Below are 25,455 nucleotides of genomic sequence, written 5' to 3'. Positions count from 1 at the left end.
GAGATAACGGGTGTAGACTGTGAACGATCGGGCTAGGGGAGATGAATATAAAGAGAGGCTACATTTGTGAAATGGCACTCTACACAGTGCCTCTGACATATGGCTGAAAACTCAGTAACACTGTAGTTCCAGACTTTCGTTACCATTTGAACAGTTTGAAAACAAATAAAAATGCATTGTGTTGAACGTAAACACATAGGCCCTCATTTTGGGAATCACTGGACAACTAATTAAGTAATTTCATAGTGGATTTACAGACCTCACAGGGATCATTAATTACCAGAGAATTTCAACCTTTCCCCTATAGATTGGGCAATGTCCAGGGATATTGCTTTTAGTAACCAACTTACATTTACTATTCGCAAAGTGTGGCATCCTGAGGAAACTTTTTGCTGCACATTATGCATACAGGAATGATAGGCTTTTCTAATACATACAAATCCTACTGAAATGTGCATACACCATTTTTATGCTTATATGATTTGAAAAAATGCATCTAAATGATCATCAAACACTGCAAACAATAAAATATATGTGAGTACATTTGAACCATGAGAATAATTTACCCATACAATTTAGAGTGCTGTAAGCGCTCTATCAGTCCCCTCTCTGAAGATTAGTGTCATAACACCAACAATATACTCTCTTACAGTTTTCTCCTTGTAGAAGTGATCGACCTAAACAGAAGTTGTAGCTTGCCGTCCCTGTCTGAATCTTTCTAACCCTTTAAGGTGCAGATAATGACTATCCTGCAGTCGTTCTAACTGCTGCTCTCGTTTCTTCAAGGAGTTTTCATTGTGAAGTGCCATTTGCCATTTGTAAGCTTTGATGGCTCCCAATAGTACCATTATACAAATGACAGCTATTATGATAGGTTTTAAGATGTATCCCATTATTCCTTGTCCCCGACTTCCAAACCAGCTTCCAATTTCCCCAAATCCCTTGCCAATTTGTTCCCAAATTCAATCTGCAGTCAAGTCACACAAATCTTGATGTATCGCTGAAATATTACTAATATATTTCCGTATATCCCGACTATTGTCAGGAATATACGTGCAGCACTGTTGAACTTTCAATAATTTACAGACTCCTCCGGCTTTTGCTAATAGCACATGTAAAGCAAGACAATTTTGAAGAACCATGGCCCTTATCGAAACCATCTCCCCATCAACGAGTAATAATATTTGGTCTGTATTCACAGAGAGCTTATGAACTATTGTTGACAACTTTCTTATTTTCACATAATTCAAAATCACACCCACACTAGGTATCATGGCTCCAAATACATCTCCAACAATTTCTCCAGCGCTTGCACCACGCTTTCCTCTGTGTATTCTTTTCCCTTCTAAGGGCCATAAATCATCTACAAGAATGATTTTGGGAAATACTACAGCTAAATAACATATACCATACCAGTTCTTAGGCAATTTTCCATAAGCACTTTTCCCACACACAAAATACACATTTGGTACTATGGTTAATTTATCCAATAGCGCCTTTCTTATTGACTCCTAAATTAAGAAAATATGTTCACAATCACTCTCACCCACAAATATTTTGTCATAATATGTTGACGGGTGTCTGATGCACAATTTCCCTTTTTGCTGGAAGTCCAAAGCTATTGGACCAGAGCTTCCTTTAGCCTTATGATCTAATTCTTCCTGTGTCCATGGGATAACCTTATGTTTTGGGTCTGGCCTAAATAAAGTCTGCCTATGTCGATCTTCTATCTGATCTACAAACTTCTTTTCTATATCAGACAATATGCAAGTCAGATTGTGTCTATGAGCATACGAGGTATCCAAACTAATAGTGGGTACAAAATACTTAGACATCCTCTCTACATCCTTGTAATACTCATATTTATTCATGTACTTAAGAACTGGAACTTCTGAGAGTACCAGATCATATATTTGAGAAGTAGTACTCAAAATGGGCCTTACTATAAAACATGCTCAACAACACACTACATGTGATGCCATTGGTCAAAGGTAATTGATGATATTGGATGCCCTGTTCTACTGATGCTGGCAGTTGCATGCACACATAACAATCTTTTGCTTCCATTGTATCAACAAACTCATACAACAAGCGAGCATATGCATTCTCGTGAAATCACCCTTTGATAAATCTACGTGCAATATCCGACTACTTTCCCTAATCATATCTCTATTTTTGGCAGATACACCCTCATCTACGTCTGACGTAGATGGGGTTGGTGCTGCTTGTTCCCCATTCTTTTAAGCATCGTGAGGCTCAGCCAAAGATGTAACAATCACCACAGTTAGGGCAATAAGCACCACAACAATAAAGGTACCAATTATGCATTTCTGCTTGCGTCCTGACTTTTCAGATTCCATTTTGAATCACTGTTGAACTCAACAAAGTCTCTGTTCTTTTTTTCTGCTTGATTTTGTTAATTAGAATGTCTTTTTATTGTTCTTTTCCATTTGATTATTGCAATGTTCAGTTCAACGATACTAAACCTATTGTAGAGATGTAGTCAGCCCTAACCCTCAATTTTTTTTCTAATGAAAGTCCCTACTTTAAATTTTCTTTCACTAGGGGCTAGGTTATTTTCTTTCTACGGCTAATAAGATTTTCTTTTACAGTTCAAGCTTCATTGTTTATGATGTTAGATCCAAGCATAGCAGAACAAGCTGCAGAATCTCTGCGCAAATCTCTCCTATTTTTTGTGCTGTAGGCTGTCGACCAAAGGTAGGGAAAGCAACTTGGTTAAGATGAAAAATCGCAATCTACTCAACAGTGGAGGATCAGGAACTGTCAGATGTAAAATTCCAAAAGCATCAACTCCAGGGACTATTAACTGAATATCAATTGTCAGAGTCTCTCCGTGACTCACTGTGCCGGTCCCCAACCTCCAGGATCTCTCGGTTCTCTGCATCTGTAGCCATGTATGTCCACTCAGGAGATGAGTACTTTTGAGACGGTACTCTCTCTTTTGCATCGTCTTAGACTATCCGGTCTTTCTTCGGTTTCACTTTGATCGGATTCAGATGTTTTCAGGAATCGGAGCAAGATTTTTCTCAGATGCAAGCCTTCTGTTCAGCCTTTCTTTCTTTATTGCCCATTTTGCAGCTGCAGCATCTGCTCTCCTCTCTTCCTCTCAATATGATCCTTCAGCACCAGGCTGTTCACTCTGCTCTGGTTCAAAGTTCACGTCTGCAATCTCGTCTATCTCAGAATCTGAATTCAACTCTGGAGCTGTTTGATTTATTCTTTCTTGCTCAGTTGATTGTTCCGCCTCATCAAGAGTTCTCATGATCTGACCTGTTCCTTCTGTGTCTGTTGTGTTTTCAGTTACAATTCACGGAACAAGGGGAGTCGTGTCCTCAACCGGTTCTGGGACTCTGCGAGTATGTGAAGCGTGGATCCAATTTGGCAATCCTCCACACTTTACAGCCGTACTCGTGACCAATATCACCTGGTATGGTCCTCGCCAGCGAGCATCAAGGCAGCTCTTCCTCATGTGCTTCCGGACAAGCACCCAGTCACCAGGGTTAAGATCATGCAGCAGGTCTCTCGAGGTGGATGCAGTCTTAGCCTCGACCTGGTGGGACACAGAATTAACCACATCAGCCAGTACCCTACAATAATCCATAACCAAATCATCTGTGATGTTTATCAATGCTGTAGCTGGCCCCATAGGCAAGTGCACAGCTCTTTCCATCAATATTTCGTGGGGAGAGAGCCCTGTCCTCCTATCCGGAGTGCTATGCACACTCATCAATACCAATGGCAGTGCATCTGGCCACTTCAATGAAGTTGACAAACACACCTTTGACACCCTCATTTTGATTGTGCAATTAATCTGCTCCACAAGACCAGAAGCCTCAGGCCTGTAGCTACAGTGCAATCTCTGATCAATCTTCAAAACTGTACAAAACAATTTCATGATTTCATTAAGTGTGTTCCTATGTCTGTCTCCACTGTGGTCGTAAATCCAAACCGCGGTATCAGTACCCTTAAGAGCAGTTTCGCCACTGTGAGTCTGTCGCATTGTCTAGTTGGATATGCCTCAACCCAACGTGAAAAGATACACACCACCACCAAAACAGATCTCAGCCAATTGCACCTCGACATCTCAATAAAATCCAATTGTATCCTATTGAAAGGACCTCCTGATCTTCTAATGTGGCTCATCGCAACCACAGTACTCTTTCCAACCTTCATTTGTTGACACGTAACACACCTGTGACACACTGCTTCAGCATGCACACGAAATCGTGGGTTGAACCAAATTTTACTAAACACTCGTACTATGGCATCTCTACCAAGATGAACTGCTCTGTTAATCTGCCTTGCCATTGGGCTCAACAAACAGTTGGGTAATACTGCTCTGTCATTTGTCAACACCCAAATGAAATCTTCTCTCTTTTCACAGTCTGATCTAACCCATGTGTAGTGTAGTTCCTAGTTTCCCACTAGGCCCTGCGCATTGGAATAACATAAACAGTAGTATCGACGTGGAACTGCGGATATTCCAGGCCTCCACTGACTATGCTAAACTTAATTGGGTTGTGTTACCAACTAGCTCAGAGGTCACTGGAAACTTTCTTCTCTGCATAGGAAGTGATCAGCTTCCTTGGCACAGACAAGAAGGGATTCAGTTTTCCAACAACCGTGCAACATGACAACTTTGCTCCTCAGATCAAGAGTCAATCTCTAGGGTCGTGTGAAACAATAGACATAGATTTCACTCAGTCAGTCTAGTGCAGTTTACTTTCACGAGATGTAGAGAATAGAGAGACGGGCGTTTGTCAATAAATAGTTAACATTTATTGAACAGTCTTTCTTCTCGTACAAGAGAAATGTATTGCCACAATTGCAATAATTGTTATTATAAAAAGTACGTACAGTAAGATAAGTATTGCGAAATAGAACTGTAAAAGCATTGATATGGTTTCTTAGCCATACAATGGTTTAAAAGTAATAAAACATATATACAGTCATATATACATTAGGCTAGCATACTCAACTGGTGCTTCTAACTAAGCCTACCCCAGTGTGCCTGACCTAAGCCTAACACGTGAAAGGGGAGTAAGTAAGTAGCTTTAAGTTAAGTTGGTTTTGCCAAGGTTTGTTTCAAGAATTCTCGTCTAAGGGTTTAGTCAACACCATACCTCTGAATAGAATGATGGAGGATTGGTATCTCCTTCAGGGGTCTCTCTCGATATCCCAGTCACCCGCGAGGGTAAACCGGAAGCGCCGTGGCTGGATTTCTCTGCACGAGAAAGGCAGCGGGTCTCTTCAGCGCGTCGAGGAAGGAGGGGGGACAGCGTCCGCGGGCAGCTGGAATCTGCTGGATGTCTTCGCAGAGGGACGGCTGTTCAGCTCCTTAAGCGTACTGCACCATAGGTCGCGCTTTAGCGGCGATAATGGTATCAGCAGCTTCACCACCACAGGATAGCAGGCTGCAGCGACAGAGTGCTAGATTTACCAACACGGGGTCGTGCAGGCAGCTGGCTTCAGTAGCTCGTACAACAGGCATTGCTTAAGGCAACATTGATAATATTTATACCTGACAGGTGCCGGGTTTGACGCAAGTTTGCTGGACATAAGACGTCAATTAAAGATGTCACTAGGAAGTGTTAGTTATCAGTTGCTCATTAGAGTTCTATTACTAATCAAAACATAGCAAGCGGGGATTTCCAGGTTTGCTGAGTTTTTATCTTGTTGAAGAACTCGGAGTGTTATCTAGGAATATCAGATAGTGACTACTGCTCTGTCATTGCACTAATTGGTCGCAAAGGAAGTGGCAGAGGGAACTATGCTGGAATGTGGCTCTGTTCGTGTGAGGCCAGAGATGACTTTTCAGAAAATCGCACTTGAACGGTTATGCCAATATAGGGAATAAATGGCTTTATAGCCGAATAGGGGCATAAGGTCACAGTATCGATCAGGAACCTAGATAAACACGCAACACCCACTCAACGGGTTAATGTCCATCAAAATTACTAAAACTAAAGCAATTAGATGCATGTGTAACATTGCCCACCCCAAAATACATAAATGCATTCGAAATAGGCGTACTTGTAATACATGAGTTTAGGTACTGTACGTTTTTTTAAAGCATAGAAATCATTCAAAAAATTATTGCATATGAAATCAATGAACGATTATGCAAAAGGAATTACACATGAAGTATCTCTGACAGAAGAAAGGCGAGATAAATCATCACATAAAAATGCAATGTAATAACATGTGTGCTAGAGGCTGGTGTAATGTTGTTATGTCTCTAGATGTGTTTAGAAATAGAAGTGTGAAGCTTCAGTTCTCTAAGAATAGTTTTTACGTTAAGCAAAGAATTGTTCGTGCCAAAAAAAGGTCAATATTAGAAAAATTGTTCAATTCAAAGAAAATAGATTTCCAAAGCTCTTGGCAGTTTTTGTTGATCAAAACTGAAGGCCGAATTCAGAGTTCATGGGAACGCTGTGTGTCGGAAAGTTTCTCAAAAAGTTATTGTTTCTCTGTGGGTGAGAACATCGTATCAGACAGGCTCTCAAAGAATTGGTCTACAAATTCAGGTGATAGTTCAACCAAATTAGATAGCGCTGTAACTTGGCAGGTGTGAGAATGATTGCTGTCATCGAAGGCAGGACCAGCAATGCTCACAGAACGTTGTACCTGGATGATGTTGCTTTTGTCACTCGCTCCACTGTTACCACTTGGCTGTAGCACAGGAGTCTCCACAAATGCAGTCATCAGGATTGGTAGCCGCTGGGGACAACACAATGCGTGAGCCGTTATTGGACTGAGCAAAGTATCGACGTCCATTGGTACTGCTGATGGAAGTGAAAGACAGATGTCCAACACGCATTCATCGCCGCAAAGCATACACCGTAGCACAGGTAAAATGCAATTTTGCCATATCGGTCTGAATGAAAGGAACCAGGTCATGTTTAGATATCTCAGCCTGGCCTATCCAAGGACGTTAGTTATCCTGTCCCGGTAGCGCATTGCTAGGATTGTCTCTTCCATTCCCATGGGAGCTATGTCTGAGCCGAGGCTTGCCATAACGTAGCAGGAGGGTCAAAAATAGAATCCCTGCGACGAGTCCCAAAAATAATGGTATGCCGCCAAAAATGGATTGCACAAAATTAGGAAAGATTCCCAAAATTGCCTGGAAGGGTGTTAGCAGTCCCGTAAAGACTGTCTTAAATATGCCTGGGATGCTTGTTGCACTAGACATGTTAAGGAGTTGGCTGAACATTTCTACGAAATGCACGGGGCAATTTGTTGATAAAAGGTCATGAACCTCAGTAGCCGTCCTTGCGACTAGAAGATCATACGTCTCTTTAGATGACGTTATAGGCACGGTTGTCTGTAAAAGTACAGATTTCATTTTGCTTAATGTATCAATTCGTATAGAATAGAGATTCAGACGAGGCCAGAGGGGAGTCACTATGTCTGGAGGCCCGCTCGGGAACAATGCTTGCATACAACATTTGACCATGGACGTAACTTGTACTAGATAACTTTTCCCTGGCGTCAGGCCACAACATCTGTGATCCGTTCTAAGAATGTAACTCCCGTTTGCGAGTTGCATAAAGAAGGGCTCTATCTGAGTTGCAGGTGTGACTAGCTGGTGGCATGAAAGGTTGTTTGAATTTCCATCACATGCTCCGTGTAAATTAATACCCTGACACAAAAGTATACCGCTTAGTGAATGTTTACAATCTTCACCACTAAGGAATACATTTTTGTCACTGTCACTATAGCAAGAATGAGTGTATGGTAATTTCCATTCAGATTTTAAATATCCTTTACCCAATTGTTCATACTGGCCAGCAGGTATGTACTCAAGGCACTTTTTAAATCGGAAAGTTGTTATCGGAATTGTGATAATTTCGTGTATTATCCATTCAATGACAGGACTCTCTGACATTGTCAATGGTAATCTCTCGAGTTTTTCGATGCTCAGGATTGTATAGTCTGCTCCTTTCTGTGCCAAACTGATCTGTTTATCAGTAAGGTTAAAACTGGAAAATAATGACGTTGTGTTGATTAAACGCCAAGGCACATAGCCTGAACGAAGATTTGGCAGCGTCCAGCCTAATTCTATAATAGAGCGTAATTGAGACTGGCCATGTTGTAACATTAGCAAATCTCTGTCTATCACATCAAACAGAGTCGTTAACCCATTGTCTACCACAGAAAGTGATTTCTCCAAATTAATACGATCAATTTCTCGTATTTTTTCAGCAGTTTCAATTTGCTTTACTTTCCAAGCCTCGTTGTAAGCAGCATAGATACTGGTCGCTATGAAACGCTTTTGACGCTGTTTGCGTGGTCCAAGAATGAAGTCGCGCAAATCAGCACCATCTTTTAGCAAAGACAAGTGTTGCTTAATTTCAGCCAGTGTGGATGTAGTTAGCCATTCTAGGCAGAGTTTCCCTACACTGTATGTTGTTATAATCCCTGGATGTTGTCTCTGGGAGTATCTAGGGTCTAATCTGGTCATTTTTAACCCCTGTGTTTTTTTCAGGAACCTATCTTGACAGCTATTTGTGTCTGTAGGCCAGATTAACCACTTTTTCCAATCAGGATGTGTTCTGTTGAAATGTAAAATTTGTGACACGTCTAATTCAATATCTGTAGTCGTATTCTCAGGTATTGGCTTTGGAATAGACGGTGTTTTAAGGTCTTTGATCTTAGCTAGGCCAAGACAAGATGTTTGGTGTATTGTGTCATTTAAAAATAACATTTGTTCTGGTATCATGCAGGTTCTGAATAGTGCTTTTATGCCTTGCACCTGCCAATCTTTTGTACCCCAAATGGTTTTCGTTTCAATATTATTTTTCCAATAATCAAAACCAAATGTCATCATTTTGTCATAAAATGCTTCTGAATATATCAATTTAGAATTTGTCAGCATTGTTTTCATTCCTGTTTTATCTAACAGTTTGTAATAAAACGTTTCTGCATCACTGGTGTTAAACCCTGAGAAGTATTTGAATTTCTCAAAAAATGCTTTAGAACTGCTTTTAGGTGATGTAGCACAATGTTCCCATTGATTATACATAAAAACATTTCTAGGCTGTGCAGATTTATGCAAGTAATGATCCCCATAGTGGGTGTAACAGAATAACTGCTCATAACTAGATGAACCTTGTAAATAATCATGATCTGTGAATCTAGCTGACATTACTAAATCAGACATCATGTCATTAATACTGTTAAAGTCCCAATCATCAGAGAATGTACTTGGTGTCACAAAGTCACTTAAGGAAACCTTTAGTTGATGAGGATACTTCAGGATTTCGACCGGACCATAGATCTCATAGTCTGTTTTCTCCCATACTACCCCACCAGGTATTGGAATTGCTGTGACATTTACTGTTGACAGTTCTCTTTTCTTCACGTGGGATGATCTGTGTGGTTTCAGGACTAGGTTGATGTTCTGACTTGCTGTGTCCATTCAATTGTAATAAACTTTCCTAAAATTAAAACTAAAATTAGGCATAGTAGTAGTATGAATACCCCTGTGATAATCCAATGCTCAATCAACGGTGAATCCAGATATAGTTCTTTGATTTGTTGAAGGAGTCCTGTTGTATTTTCTTTAGAATACTTTTTTGTTTCTGGCATCACTTCGGGGTCATTTAGATCTTCAGAGAAGTTGTCGAAGTTGATGAAATAACCAGAGGCAGTTCTGTCAATTGATGGGATTGTTCTTTCAATCTGTCTTTCGGTAGCACTTTCTGATGCCACATCATTGCAGACCGGTGTTGTTTCTTGACGAACTGTTTCAATCTGTGTTTCAAGAGGCACGAGTTCCATGGCATTATTGCATAGTCCTTCATTGTGCACTGCAGGCTGATCGAATGTGATTAGTCTTTCAGTTTGAACCTCTTGGATTGTTGCAAGTTTGGGTATTCTGTTGTTTCTTGGGAGTCCACTGGGCCTACTGTTGATTATAGGCCACATGCTTGTGGTTTTACCAGATCGATAGACACAACTCTGTTCTCCTTTTTACCAGCAAGGGGCGGTAGCACAACTGATCTTGTTCCGGTGACTGCTAAGACAGGTACTGCTTTTCTGTAAGAAGGCCCAAATTCCTTCTTAACCGCGATCTTTTCTCTGACTAGATCCCCAATCTTTGGAATCCAGACAGGCCTTGCTGGGGCTGTTGCGGGTGGTGCCTCGTCAGTGGTACTTGGCTGTTGTTTTAACTTTATGTTGCTTAATGATTTTCTTGTTTCATTCAGTTCCTGTAAAACAGCCAAACGATCTTTTACATCAAAGTGCGTTGTTTCTTCTTGTACCACTGACATCTGACTATCGAGGTCCTGAACTCGCATTCTAATTCCGAACAATAGTTCGTATGGGCTGAAACCTTTTAGAGAATTTCTTGGCATGTTGTTAAGACTAGTCTGGACACTTATTAAATGTTTGACCCACCCAGCGCCTGAACCTAATACCTTCGCTGTTATAGATTGCTTTATGTCACAGTTTTTTCTTTCTACCACACTGTTCCCTTCCGGGGTATGACGGACAAGAATACCGCAACCCAATTCCCATGCTAGCCATGGCCTCCTTATAAGCTCGAGAGCTGAAAGCAGGACCCTGGTCAGAATGGAACGTGGTAATTGCGTATATGCCGATATTGACTCGCAAATCTTTTATAACCAGTCTAGCGTCAGCCGAGCGCTGGAGGCCTCATTTTTTAAATGCTTTTCGTCTTAACTATTAATAGGACGCAGGATGGGGTGTAGGCAGCGTTAAGCTCTTTCTGATTGGTAGCCGGTAACCAGGTTCGCTACTGCGATCCCTATTGCAGTTTTCACAGTTGTTTGCATATATTTGGTGTTCTACACTCATTCCCGGCCACCAGAATACTGATTGCAATTCAGTCAGTGATTCCTTGATCTCTCTGTGCCTTAGACCCAAACCCATGTGTGCGTCTGCTATTAAAAATATTCTCCTGTTCATGTTTGGAATTACTCTGTCCCCCACTCCAGGGATTCGAGCAAAAGGAACGGAGTTTGCATCGATTATGTATGCATAATTGAGTGGATAGTTTACGGGTAGTGCTGCACAGTCGCCTTTTACGGTCGTTTTTACTGCCAGCATGGTTTCCCCGTCTATGTACTTATCTGTACGCTTTTTTGTGGCTACGGAAGCCGGTTTAGTTGCTTCTGCTATGGCTGTATTAGCCAATGAATTCCCTGCAACGTGAACGCCATCACGTTGAAGACTCTGTGCGTGAATCACGTGAGTCTTTCGTAGTTCTTTGTGTAAAAGAGCTACCTCGTTCCAGAGAAATTTATGCTTTATTGTGGCACCTGTGTCATCTTTATAGTCGTTTTCGATCCAACTCTGCAGTTTATTGTTGTAAGAGTTGACGCAAAAATGAGAATCGCACACTATAAGTGTCGGGAATTCACGTTCTGCATTTTCGAGCGCCATCTTTAAAGATCTGATTTCAGTTCTCTGAACCGAACAGTTTCTTACAGATTCAGTTTTTGTTACTTTCGGTCTGAATTTACCGCACAGCCAACGACCTTTAATGATCGCACATGCTGCATCGTAGGTTTTTCTCTCTACGTTAAAATGCTGTACAAAGCTATCTGTATAGATTATACAGGCGTATTGTGGGAGAGGCAGGATTTCGATTGGCAGAGGATATTCTTCTTCATATTCTAAATCATTCAGTTCTTCAAATTGCGGTGGGAAATAGTATTTCACGTCTTCCGCTCCTAGAGAATCTATGCACTGTATCCATTTCGGATCCAGTGACACTGTAGGCAGGTTTACTGGGCTGAATAGCGCCTCGAAGGCGGATTCTGCTGTAAGGATATTAATCCGTTTGCCGTGTGCTAGTTCTCGTTCATTTGCTAATGCGATTTGCACTGCGTTCACAGTTCTTTCTGTGTGACTGAATGCTTTTTCTGCTTGTGTGTACAAGTGAGATTTAATTGAAATTGGTACCTTTTCTCCCTCATTAGAGGTTAGGTACGTGAATCCGCATCTTCCTGGGATGACTCGGATTACAAGATCGATCGTGTTGTCACGTGTATCTAATTTTGTTTTTGCTAACATGTCTGTTTGCAGTGATCTCAAAATGTCTGTGTGTTTTTGAGTCCAATTGATTTGTTTAAAATCAGGTTTTATTAGTTCGTAGAGAGGTTTAACCCTCTCTGCGTAATTTAGGATGTAAGTTCTTCCGAAATTCAGAAAACCTAGAATGGATTGTAAATTCTTCAGCGTTTTTGGAGCTTGGAGTACAGCGCACTTCTCTAAGAAGTTGTCCGCTAGGCTTTTCCCTTCACTTGATAATTCGTACCCTAAGAACAGTACTGTCAGATGGGCAATTCGGGACTTTTTAAAGTTGAATTTGTAACCCTCTGCTGCGAACCCAAGTATTATGGTGTTCACTCTTTTCAAGTGAGTATCCAAGTCGTCGTCCGTGAGATAAATATCATCTACATAAGATAATGCTTCATCATCATAGATTTGTAGTAACTCTGTTACCCTGGCTGAGAATAGTCCTGGGCTGTTCTTGAACCCCTGTGGGAGTCGACAGAATTTTTTCTGTGACCCAAATGCGGAGAAAGCGGTCAAATATCTGCTTTCTGGTGCAATGTTTTGACAAAAGAAACCATTAGAAATGTCTAATGTCGTTTTATATTTTTTCCTAACTATGTTCTTCATTAGGGCTGCACTATGCGAGTTTTGTACTGCAAAGGTTTTGCAACATGTATTAAGGTGTCTGTAGTCCAAAACTAGACGATATGAATTGTCTGGCTTGGAGACAGGAAACAAAGGATTGTTCATTTGAGAGGTGCATGTTTCAATCACCCCCTGGTACTCAAGTTGATCTAAGATCTCCCTGACTTGTTTTTTAGCTTCTTGCTTTATGGGATACTGCCGTTGGGCAGTTGGTTCACTTTTTAATTGGATTTTGTGAGGCGGTGAATCCTCATCCCATCCTACATGATTTTTATATAATGCAGGTGCCTGGGCTACTGCCCATTTCCTTGCATATGTATATTTTTTGTGAATCGGAATGTGATTCGAGAAGGCAGGCATAATCACTTCTTCGCCACGAGGGCACTCCCTGACAAACTCTGGGGGCCAATCTTTTTCAGCTAACAGAATATCATAGCCTTTTGAGAGCTTATCCCAAAATAGACCCTTAATTTTCCTAGTCTTATCACCCTCTATACGCAATGTAATTTCGTATATTTTATGGGGCTCGCTAAGTCTGGCGTCGGCAGTTTCAACCTGAATGTATTCATTCGTGTCCACTGTCTCCAGATGACTCATCAAGATCTTGCGCGCTATACTGATTTCTGCTGCACTGTCCAACATTATCAATGCCCACTCCCCGTTTTTCAACTGTGTCCTCAGTATTCTCGGCATGGTTGATTACTCTAATACTGGCTACCTTCTTTTTCTGAAATTGAGATTTCTTATTTTGAGCAGGTTCCTTGTCTTTGGACTTGGTGTGCTCTCCTGGTTCTGACCGTCCTCTTCTTTCCGAATTCTGTGGAAAAGATCGAGAGGGACGTGTATCAATACTTTGATATCTATCAGGTTTTTTCAGATTATCCCTATTTCTAAGGTTATATCTTTTCTCAGAGGGCTCCCTCTGGGGAGACTGGCGTTCTCGAGTCGGAGTTCTTTCCCTCCGTCGAGGAGACCTTCCTCTGGACTGGAAAACTTTTTCCTTGGGAGTGGATTGTTTATTTCCATCCCAGCTCTTTTTAGGAGTGTTTAAATTATTTTTAATAAATAATTTTTCAGGATTTTCGAGCAGTTGGGGCTTAACTGGTTTCCCACCCAAGCTGTCTCTACCTAATTCTTCATAGCATTTTTCTATGATTTTTGCAAGCTCAACAGGATCTTTTATATCTGTTTCCCTCAACTTCTGGCGGATCGCCACAGATGCTGCTTCTCCCTTTACGTTGGCTAATAATATAGCCGTGACCTGCTTGAAGTCTTTCAGTAATTTCATACCTAGATTTAAAGCGGGCTCTGGACCGAATTCATTTTGAATCTGTTTTAGCACTTCTGGTATTACCGCCATAGACGGAACACCGTGTGTTTTTGTGTAAATGGAAGCAAAGACTGTACCCCAAGTGTCGCAGTCCTCCACGTGTGGTGCGATTCCCATAGGAAGGCAGATGGTCAAGATTCTGTGTTTCTCAATAGGGGTAGTATCAGGAAAAACTGCCTCTATTTGAGTGATTTTCTGTGCTAACCAGAAAGGAATTTGTTCCCGTTTTACGGGTGTTTTACCAAGACATGACTGTATGTTCTGTGGTGTAATTTTATTTGTGTTCCCCTGATGAGGGGTCAGCTGTGGTATATTAACAGCTGGCTGGACTGTTGCAGTCCGCATTACATATTGGACTAATTGCCTAGGTATTTTTATTAATGTTTTTAGCTGTACTAACAGCTCTTCCTTAGACATTTTTGCAATGTCAGGATGTGGTGTGTAGCTGGCTAGAACCGGCCACGTGGCTCCTGGTCTACCTAGTGGACCGAGCCTGGTAATGTGATCATTGTGTTTTAGGGCGCCATTAAACCAGAGCAGGTGCTCTTGAAATTTAAGTGGAATTTCAATCTCCTCGAAAGGAGCGTACTCTTCCGGAGGTTTCTCTATTTTGTAATAGTGAAACTCTTTTGTTATAGCGTTTACCGCTGGAAAGTTTATCCATGAATAGAATACCTCTGTCTGCCGATACTCGTGAGCCTCTATCACGAAAATTACTGTACCACCCTGAGGTGTCAGTCCGTTTACTATAAGTTTTGAAGTTATAGATTTTCTTAACTGTGCCGGGATGATTATTGCATCCGGGTCTGTGTATTCGGGACCTTGCTGAGTCGCATCTGCTGCGCCCCCAGTGGTTCCGTTATTTTCTACTGACATTGTATAAATGCAGGTTTTGCAGAGTAGGTCTCCAAGGAGACCAAGATTAGGTGCACAATATTTTGGAACACTGTATCCTTCAACGTTGAATAAACCAGAGCTTTACATAGGAATCTCTTCCTACTAAGGTCGGGCGGATTTTAACCTTTCACCCACTCCAGACGTCTATTGGAGTATTTACGGGAGAAAGGGGTGTGAAATATGCACGACTGAGTTACTCTACAAGTCTTGCGTTAGTTTATCGCCTTACCAAACGTTTGGGCGCCATGTAGTGTAGTTCCTAGTTTCCCACTAGGCCCTGCGCATTGGAATAACATAAACAGTAGTATCGACGTGGAACTGCGGATATTCCAGGCCTCCACTGACTATGCTAAACTTAATTGGGTTGTGTTACCAACTAGCTCAGAGGTCACTGGAAACTTTCTTCTCTGCATAGGAAGTGATCAGCTTCCTTGGCACAGACAAGAAGGGATTCAGTTTTCCAACAACCGTGCAACATGACAACTTTGCTCCTCAGATCAAGAGTCAATCTCTAGGGTCGTGTGAAACAATAGACATAGATTTCACTCAGTCAGTCTAGTGCAGTTTACTTTCACGAGATGTAGAGAATAGAGAGACGGGCGTTTGTCAATAAAGGGTTAACATTTATTGAACAGTCTTTCTTCTCGTACAAGAGAAATGTATTGCCACAATTGCAATAATTGTTATTATAAAAAGTACGTACAGTAAGATAAGTATTGCGAAATAGAACTGTAAAAGCATTGATATGGTTTCTTAGCCATACAATGGTTTAAAAGTAATAAAACATATATACAGTCATATATACATTAGGCTAACATACTCAACTGGTGCTTCTAACTAAGCCTACCCCAGTGTGCCTGACCTAAGCCTAACACGTGAAAGGGGAGTAAGTAAGTAGCTTTAAGTTAAGTTGGTTTTGCCAAGGTTTGTTTCAAGAATTCTCGTCTAAGGGTTTAGTCAACACCATACCTCTGAATAGAATGATGGAGGATTGGTATCTCCTTCAGGGGTCTCTCTCGATATCCCAGTCACCCGCGAGGGTAAACCGGAAGCGCCGTGGCTGGATTTCTCTGCACGAGAAAGGCAGCGGGTCTCTTCAGCGCGTCGAGGAAGGAGGGGGGGACAGCGTCCGCGGGCAGCTGGAATCTGCTGGATGTCTTCGCAGAGGGACGGCTGTTCAGCTCCTTAAGCGTACTGCACCATAGGTCGCGCTTTAGCGGCGATAATGGTATCAGCAGCTTCACCACCACAGGATAGCAGGCTGCAGCGACAGAGTGCTAGATTTACCAACACGGGGTCGTGCAGGCAGCTGGCTTCAGTAGCTCGTACAACAGGCATTGCTTAAGGCAACGTTGGTAATATTTATACCTGACAGGTGCCGGGTTTGACGCAAGTTTGCTGGACATAAGACGTCAATTAAAGATGTCACTAGGAAGTGTTAGTTATCAGTTGCTCATTAGAGTTCTATTACTAATCAAAACATAGCAAGCGGGGATTTCCAGGTTTGCTGAGTTTTTATCTTGTTGAAGAACTCGGAGAGTTATCTAGGAATATCAGATAGTGACTACTGCTCTGTCATTGCACTAATTGGTCGCAAAGGAAGTGGCAGAGGGAACTATGCTGGAATGTGGCTCTGTTCGTGTGAGGCCAGAGATGACTTTTCAGAAAATCGCACTTGAACGGTTATGCCAATATAGGGAATAAATGGCTTTATAGCCGAATAGGGGCATAAGGTCACAGTATCGATCAGGAACCTAGATAAACACGCAACACATGATGCAGCTTCCTCCTCTGGGACCTCATCCTGCAGCCGCTTCACCTCATCCCAAGTATCGGCTACAGGTAACATCATGCTGAGCTTGGTCTCTTCTGTGCTCTCTCCTACATATTCACAATTAAAAATACAAGCATGTATAGCACAAAAACGAGCTACTTCATCAGCATAGTTAATTCCTTTAGTAACAAAGTCCTCTCCCTTCCCTTGGGCTCCACATTTTACCACTGCAATCTCCCTAGGTTTCTGTAAAGCCTTCAGTAATTGATGCACAAATTCTACGTTATGGATAGGGGATCCTGAGGACGTTAAAAATCCCCTCTGTGACCATAACTGTCCGAAATCATAAACCACTCCAAACCCATATTGGCTGTCCGTATAGATAGTCACTCGGACTCCATCCGCAATGGTACAGGCACGTATCAGAGCAATAATTTCTGCCACCTGAGCAGAGTACACTCTTTTCAAACAGGCAGCTTCCACCACCCCCAAGATGGTGCACTCAGCAAACGCTCCTTCATTGTCTCTTAGGCATGAATCATCAACAAAAAGGATCAACTCAGATTCAGGCAGCGGTTAATCGACAATATCAGATCTGGGTTTGGTAGATTGCTCAGTAACATCCAGACAGTCATGCTCTTCACAAAACTCTCCTTCCTCTTGCGGAGGAGGCAACAATGTGGCAGGGTTCAAAGTGGTACACCGTAATTTTTTCAGAAGCCAATATAACTTGCTCATACTTTGTAAGCCTGTTATTCGTTAAATACTGTGTCTTTGTTCTTGTCATTAACAGTTCTACTGAATGTGGCAAGTAAACAATCAGTGGATGACCCATCACTATGCTTTCACATCTCTCAATGCTGACACCTGTTGCAGCAACGGATTTGAGGCATCCGGGCAACGCAGAAGCTACTGGAAATGATGTGGCTGAGAAGTAAGCCACTGGTCTACGGGCACCTCCATGCGTCTGTACAAGGACAGCTAATGCACATCCTTCCTTCTCACAGCAGAAGAGCAAAAACGCTTTGTTGTAATCTGGCATTCCCAGAGCTGGAGCACGACATAGACTCCCTCTCAGCTCCTGGAAGACTCTTAAGCATTCGTTATCCCATGGTACCGATCACTAATGTCCTTTCGAGTCAACCTCAACAGTGTCTTTGCTTACAAGGAAAAATTTGGGATCCACTGTCGACAGTAGTCGATCATGCCCCAAAAACATGCAGACTTCTTTTTGTGTTTTCGGAGTTCCCATTTGCAGCATCGCCTCCATGGGATCTGGTAACACTCTTCGTTTACCCTTTTCAATTTGATTACCCAGATATTGCACTTCTGTTTGACAATACTGAAGCTTGTTTGGGGACACATTGTGTCCATTCTCTGCAAAATGATTCAGCAAAGCCACTGTGTTGATTCTGCAAGCATCCTCAATCTGTGAAGCGACCAAAAGGTCGTCGATATACTGAACCAGGACTGAGCTCTGGGGCATCACCAGCCCTTCACCATTCTTTTTCAAATATTGGCTAAAGATAGAGGGGCTTTCTGTATACCCTTGAGGGATACGACACCATGTTAACACACGGTCGCCCATCCTAAATGCAAATAAATATTGACACTGTTTATAAAGTGGTATGGAGAAAAATGCCTGACATAAATCGATGACAGTAAGCCATTCTGCCTCGCATGGTATCTGAAATAATATAACAGCTGGATTCTGTACCACAGGACAGGATGGGATCACAATTTCATTGACCCTGCACAAATCCTGCACTATTCTGTACTTGCCACTAGGCTTCTGTATTCCCATAATACGTGAGTTACAGGGACTTCCTCTTATCTCTTTCAGAATGCCTTGTGCAATCATAGACTTGATTACAGGTCTTATTCCAGCCACAGTTTCTGGAGTCAATTTATACTGCAGAGTTTGTGGGAATTCAGCATTTGGTTTGACCTGTATCTTAACAGGTTCAACCCCTCGGAATAGTCCTATCTCCTCACCTGTGAAATCCCACACTCTCTGAGAAACCAAATCCCTCAAATCATGTGGTAAGTCCTCTGTCGTGAGAACCACAAACAATTCAGCACACAGGCTCATATTGGCCATTTTTAAAATCAGCATCGTCATCATAGGTTTGCAACTCCACACCCCTCGGAGAGCAAGATATAGTGCAATTTAGCTTACACAAAAGATCTCGTCCCAATAGACAGCTTGGGCTGGAATCACACAACAAAAATTGATACAGGAATTATAGGCGTTTCTAATACATACAAATCCTACTGAAATGCTTATACAACACTTTAATGCTTATATGATTTGAATAAATGCATCTTAATGATCATAAAACACTGCAAACGATAAAATATATGTGAGTACATTTGAACCATGAGAATAATGCACCCATACAATTTAGAGTGCTGTAAGCGCTCTATCAGACCAAACCGGAATTGGTATGAAGAAGGCACAGGAAACATTACATCTGTATAAAACAAAGAACATCTTATAGGCCAACGCCACAAAAACAAAAGTCCTGGTATTTGGCCACAAACCAAAAAAGCAACTGCTGGAATGGAAACTCAGCCCCCCTGAGGAAGCCACAGTCAACAAATATAACTACCTGGGCATAAAATTCTCAGGCACCAGCAGACCAGCCCTGCAGGCCAAGGCACTGGAAGTGAAGGTGGATAAGGTCACAAATGCACTTTGCAATCTACACCACAAGATCCAAAGACATTCTGCAGAAGGCATTCAACGAGTCCTGGGGCAAAACTAATACCAACAAAAAGTTATGGGCATCTTGCCTTATCGATACTGCTAACTGAAATGTTGGAGCGTCTACATATAGCGGAATCCAGAAAGCTATTCTATGTCCCAAAAATAACACAGCAAACACTGATTCTACTGGAATTTAATATTTCAGCATGGATATTGAATGTAACAAAGACATAGTCAACTACCATCATCATGTGACCAATACGGGATCAGGCTCAATGAAGCAAGCACTAAAGGTGATATTCCAGGAAAATAAAAGTAGCAGGTACCTGTTGAGGGCCAATCATACACTCAGCCTGCCCTAAGAAACGATACATGATACACCACCAATATTGGACAGCCTAAAAAGATTGTTAAATATACATGGCAAGCTCACCTCAAGGGAGCAGGACATCAAACGGATCTGAAATATCCTCGATGCAGAGGGACTAGCCTACTCACATGAAGTCACAGTGTGCCAACCACACTTGAAGGCAGGATTGGGAAGGCAAGCTTTATAGAACATCCTGAGGGCCAGACTCCTAACACTAACAATATGGGATTATAGGGGCTATTGGAAAAATACTTTGTCAGGAAAAAAACAATGTTGCCTGTGCCAATACCACACAGAATAAGCCAAGCAGGTGGTCTGCTGCTGTCCAGCCTTGTCACATCTGAGGCGATTGTACCTAAGAACGATGTTTTCGCAAAATGGTAGAAGAACTTGAAAGAGGTCCTAACATACATCTATACAACTGCGGTGCCAACGGACCTCACACGGATTGACAAGTTCCATACGGAAGCAGGAAAGATATTGCTAATGTCGCATGAATTGAAGGCAAAAAACTGCAAGAAACAGCTTAGGCTGAAGACCATCATCTCGCACAGGCACCAATGTTGAATGGAAATTGAAGTAGAAACATTCTTATGGGGGGTACCCCATATGAATTGGCACTGACGGCCACATACACGCATCTCCTACTTTAGGACCGGGAAGTACACAGGCTTACGCATATAGAATGCAATTCACAGATCCATGCGTGGGTCTGGTTTTGCTTTCTGTGCCCTACGCACCTTCTTCTCATTCTCGCTGGTGGGGCCGCCCATATGACTTGGCATCACACGGATTTATGCACTCCTCTTGCACTTTAGGATCCTGAACTTTTCTGTACATTCCCTCAGGTTAGGCCTCCCACATGATTTGGCACCTCACGGATTAATGCACTCATCTTGCACTTTAGGATCTGGAAGTCCATGGCTGCAGGCACATACTCTGTATGTTATGGCATCTGGCATGCTTCTGCTCTTCTTGCTTCTTTGTATATGTATGTATGTATGTGCACTTTAGAGCCTCATGCACGCCTGGCTATGGTCCAAAAATATCTGGCCCCACAATGTAACACCTGAGTATCCTACTGCAACTAGTCTATGCACGTCCATGCACTTCACAGCTTTATGCATGCCTGGCTATGGCTTAAAAAATGCCTGGCTCTACAGTGCAATGCCTGGAGCTATCTACTGTACCCTTATTACCTTCCCCTTGCACATTCTAAAACTGCCAACTTTGCTTGGGCTTCACACGTTACGCCTTTATATTATCTTAAACTGATCTTATAATCTCGATCTTTGTTCTCTGTCGCATAGACATAAGCTGGCAATATTGTTTGGGCTTCAAATAATCATGTTTTTATCATTGTTTTAAACAGATTTTATAATGCAAAGGCTGGAGCTATCAACTTTACCCTCAATACCTCACTCTTGCACATTCTAAAGCTGCCAATGTTGCTTGGGCTTCGTACGTTGCACCTTTATATTGTTTTAAACTGATTTTATAATCTTGATTTTTGTTTTATATCACATACACATAAGCTGCCATTCTTTCTTGGGCTTTAATAAATCATTCTCTCAATATTGTCCTAAACAGACTTTAAAAATTACTTTCGAACTGATCATAATTACCTGGTTATACACTTGACCTTTGCTTTTATGTTGTAATATAGATTGTTCCTAGTAAATGATTTTAAGTAATCATACAATAAAGACTTTACTTACTTGCTATTTACATAAGTTATTCCTGAATTCTAGGTAGTTTCTCAAGGACAAATTCTGCAGGTTTTAGCTGTTGAAATGTGTTCTTAGAAACCCTGTTATGGTTCTACTGCATGTGGTGCTACGGAATTTCTTGCAATACTAATTTGAAACATCAGTATTACAATTAAATCCAGAATGAGGGCACTGGAGGTTTTTGATTAACAACATGGAGAACTTATATCAAGGAGGAGTAAAAACGGATGCAATGAGAAAATGGTACATACAGATAAGTGTAATGATCATAGTCTGCTAGGTGAGATCCAAAAGAAATTGGTTGCATACTTAAACCATATGCAGTATTAAGGACCTGTACACCAATTCTACATTAGGCTGGTGCCGTCAATCTATCTGTGCTGGAACACTGAGACTTCCAACATGATCAGGAAGCCTCCTTAAGTGACCTCTCTGCACTAGCCTCACTGTCTTCCCTTCTCTACACACCTGGACTAAGAATGTGGTGGCTTTCCACAGTAAAGGTGTGTGCCTCACATCCACCGGTCTCCTTCACAAACTTCAAGACACTTTGGTAGAATTTTCTGTGAACAAAACTGAAAGGGCTCTGTTTTCAAAGCCATTTGCAAATCTATGTTCTGCTTAGATATACATATGGCTGGATTTTACAGTTGAACTCCATGACAGGGATTCTCAAAATATAGATTTACACTCATGGTAAGATTTGCTCACATATGTGTATGTGTGAGTACATTTTCTCCCAGTGACAGGGATTGCCCATTCCATGGCACACATTGCCTGGGAGGTTTCTGCTCTTCAATATAGTTCTGTTTTTGAGTGGCTACAATACTTTCCATCACCTAGTCTCACACGGTATAGTAACATATTTTTTTCAATAAAAATATTGAATATATAGTTGTTCAGACAAAATATTGAGGGGATTTTTTACAAGCCCCTTGCGCCACAGGCACGTCACTTTTTCTGTGATAAAAAGTGATGCACAGGCGGGCAAGGGTCTTTTAAATAAGCCCCTGAGTTTTTAACATTGTTATAAACAAAGTCATTCACTAAGACAATTACAAGCACCATCACATACGTATATTGGAGTACATACATTTCCCCCATATTTGTTCACAGTTGCTTGAACAACCTCAAATCCCGTAGATGGGCTCCACCAGTGCTGCTTACCAGTCAATCCCCATTTTCAATTCTGTCATCGTGAATGTAGTACCTGCCTTCCATTTCCTGGCAATATCCCTTTTTGCCACTGTCATAGCCATTCTAATGAGGTATCTTTCCACCCTCATATGTCTGAGATTGTCCAATACCGCTAATAGGTCTTCTTCAGGTGTCAACTTAATTGAATTTTACAGGACCAGAACAGAGAAGCATTCTCCGTTTCCAGTATTTGATAATCAGGGGGCATAACCATTACAACTGAAAAAAGTCTGCGTTCATAATAGAGCAGTGGAAGTAGGTTGGAGCTTGCATTTTCCCTGCTTGCCATGGGGGGAGGGGAATCGGCAGGGAGGAGTGCAGTGGAGGTAGTTCAGTTGGATCAGTCTAAGGCGGGAGGACATTGTGATTTTGCAGGGAGCCATGTGGGGAGTTGTCAGTCCACGTCCTCCTGAGGGCGAACAAGGCCTCCCATTTCCACCTTAGAGGGTGCAAACGTCAGGGTTATTGTTGACCTTGGTGCGATAAATGTGGATACCCTACCTCTTTCTAACTTGCTTATCAGCAGCTGGGCCACCAGATGATTATTTTCAGGTAGAGTTTCAATCCACTCCATATACATGGCTAGGGTGTGTCTAAGTTGTAAACATTTGTGAAACTGAGATTTGACTAGGGAATAGTGTGCCTGAAAGTCTTGGAAAGACTTAGGCCCATATGTACAAAATTCCCCAATACCAATTCGCAAATCCACAGAAATCGCTATTTATGAATCGAAAAATGGAATGTATGTAACATGAGATTTCTTAAAAGCGATTCCTACAGATTTGCATTCACTATTAGGAAATCAAAATTTTTGCGATTTTCTAATAGAAAGTCACAAATTTGGAAACTGAGTTTCTGCCAGTGACAGTGAACAACTGTTGGGTAAAGGGACAAGTTACGTTGTCCATTAGTTAACTTTCTTGCGCATTACAGCCATGAAGTCACATGCATGTAAATGTGGTGACCTTACACTATGGCTAGACTATGTAGCATTAAAATGTGCTTGAGTGCAGCTGGGATATTCCCAATAGGGCTGGACCTGTGATGTTTAGCGAGATTTATGCATCATGTCTTAGATATAGGTTAAATCATATTTTTCAGTAATTGTATATTTATGATAGAGAAGATTGATGAACTGGTGTTCAGAGTTGCTAGACATGGACTTCAGTTGAATGCGTGGGCATAGAGCAGGGTTTGAAAAACTCCACACGCCCGCTCGCTATGGCGAGCCAGATTTAATCCGGATACCCTATTTTTAGGGCCTATATGTCATTTCTAATGAGCTGAAAATCCTCTAACTTCAGTCATAGAAAGAAAAGTAAATGTAGGACGACAAACTGACTTTTGACCTCTGTCTCTGAAAGCAGAGCCAAAGTGACAAGATAACACAATTTAAAGGCATCTTTATTTCTCATAAATTGAATGGGCAATAAAGATGCTTTTAAATCTTGTTATCTTGTCACATTTGTTCAGCTTTCAGGGACAGAGGTCAAATGTCATATTGTCTTCCTACATTTCCCTTTCTTTCTGTGACTGAAGTTAGAGGATTTTGTAAAGTAAACTGTGAGACAATCCCGTTGAGACCAGTTCACCGGTCAACTACATTCCAGTTAGGTCGAGTAAATTTTTCAAGAGGTGCAGGAGCTTGGGCAAATTCCCTGCTTTATTTTGGTGTCAAGGTCAGAAGGCCAGTGGAGGGTGTAAGCAAAGGTGGTTCTTGAAGGCTACTTATTGGTGTTGAAATGTATGAGTATCAAAGATGTGCTGCAATATTGATGCAGTGAGAGAAAGGCACATCTAAGTCTGAGACGTTCTTAAAATAATTAACTATGAGTTCACTTACAGTCAAGTTGATTCCTCCTAATATTCTTAATATGGGACGCAGTGAGACGTGTGCACTCAGGACCTTAAAATACACATGGCAATGCTCACTGTGAGAGTTGCACCATATGGCTTACATCAATGAAAAGAGCTATGTTCTAATTGCCTTGCAAAATTGTATCTGGGCATGAAAATCATATTCCTGAGCAGTCCCAAAGGTTGGAATGTTTTATCTAAGTAGGTTGATTCCCAAATTCTGAACTTTTTGTTCTTTGTGTCTGATGTACATTTTTTGGCACTCTGCTGTGGTTTGTACTTACTTTCCCCTGAAGCAAGTAATGGGTTCATACTTTACAGTATGAAAACGGTTGTAGGACTGACCCACTCATGTATTTACCATGCATGCCTTTATAACACATTTTTTAAAATGCATGAAACTTTACAAAGCTTCCCTTTACTGCGCAAGTCTTTACCACAACTATGCCTCTACCACAAATGTCTTTACAATAAAAATGTGAGCTTTTTACAAGTAGGTAGGTATATATCCTTTATATTATGTTTGTGTGTGCACGTGTGTAAAACAAAGGTTACAGGAAAGTTATAGTTAGGACGAGAAAGCAAAAATAGTTAGGGTCAGAATTTACTCTAGAGAAATTCAGCTGTTATAGTTAACTGAGTTAACTATAACTCGCGTCCCCGCAATGCACTGCTTATGACCTCACATATTACATCACTCATGACATGTTCAGTTACATCACTGATGACATCACTGATGACATCTCAAATGACATCACTGATGACATCATCCAGTGACTGTTTTTAAAAAGTTTATGAGTGTTCAATATATATAGTATTGGTGAATAGTAATACAGGAGGTACCAGGAGGGCTTCTTGGCCCCCAAGCTCGTTATGGAGCCAAGGGGACTTTAT

At 41.5% G+C, this 25,455-nt stretch overlaps 1 protein-coding gene across 1 annotated transcript in view; it reads left to right on the top strand.

The window, feature by feature from the left end:
• The window catches only part of LOC147748364 (volume-regulated anion channel subunit LRRC8C-like), a 373,852-nt gene extending 356,217 nt beyond the window's left edge, over positions 1 to 17,635 (top strand). Inside the window, exon 4 of the mRNA XM_086927941.1 lies at positions 17,574 to 17,635. Within this exon, the coding sequence (XP_086784067.1) occupies positions 17,574 to 17,635 (62 nt within the window). The remainder of the gene's footprint in view (positions 1 to 17,573) is intronic.
• The last annotated feature ends 7,820 nt before the right edge of the window (positions 17,636 to 25,455 follow it).

The sequence above is a fragment of the Lissotriton vulgaris genome, chromosome 1_1 (genome assembly GCF_964263255.1).
Source record: "Lissotriton vulgaris chromosome 1_1, aLisVul1.2, whole genome shotgun sequence".
Lineage (NCBI taxonomy): Eukaryota > Metazoa > Chordata > Amphibia > Caudata > Salamandridae > Lissotriton > Lissotriton vulgaris.
The sequence above is the reverse complement of the archived record's forward strand: the minus strand, read 5'-3'. Positions and strand labels throughout refer to the sequence as shown.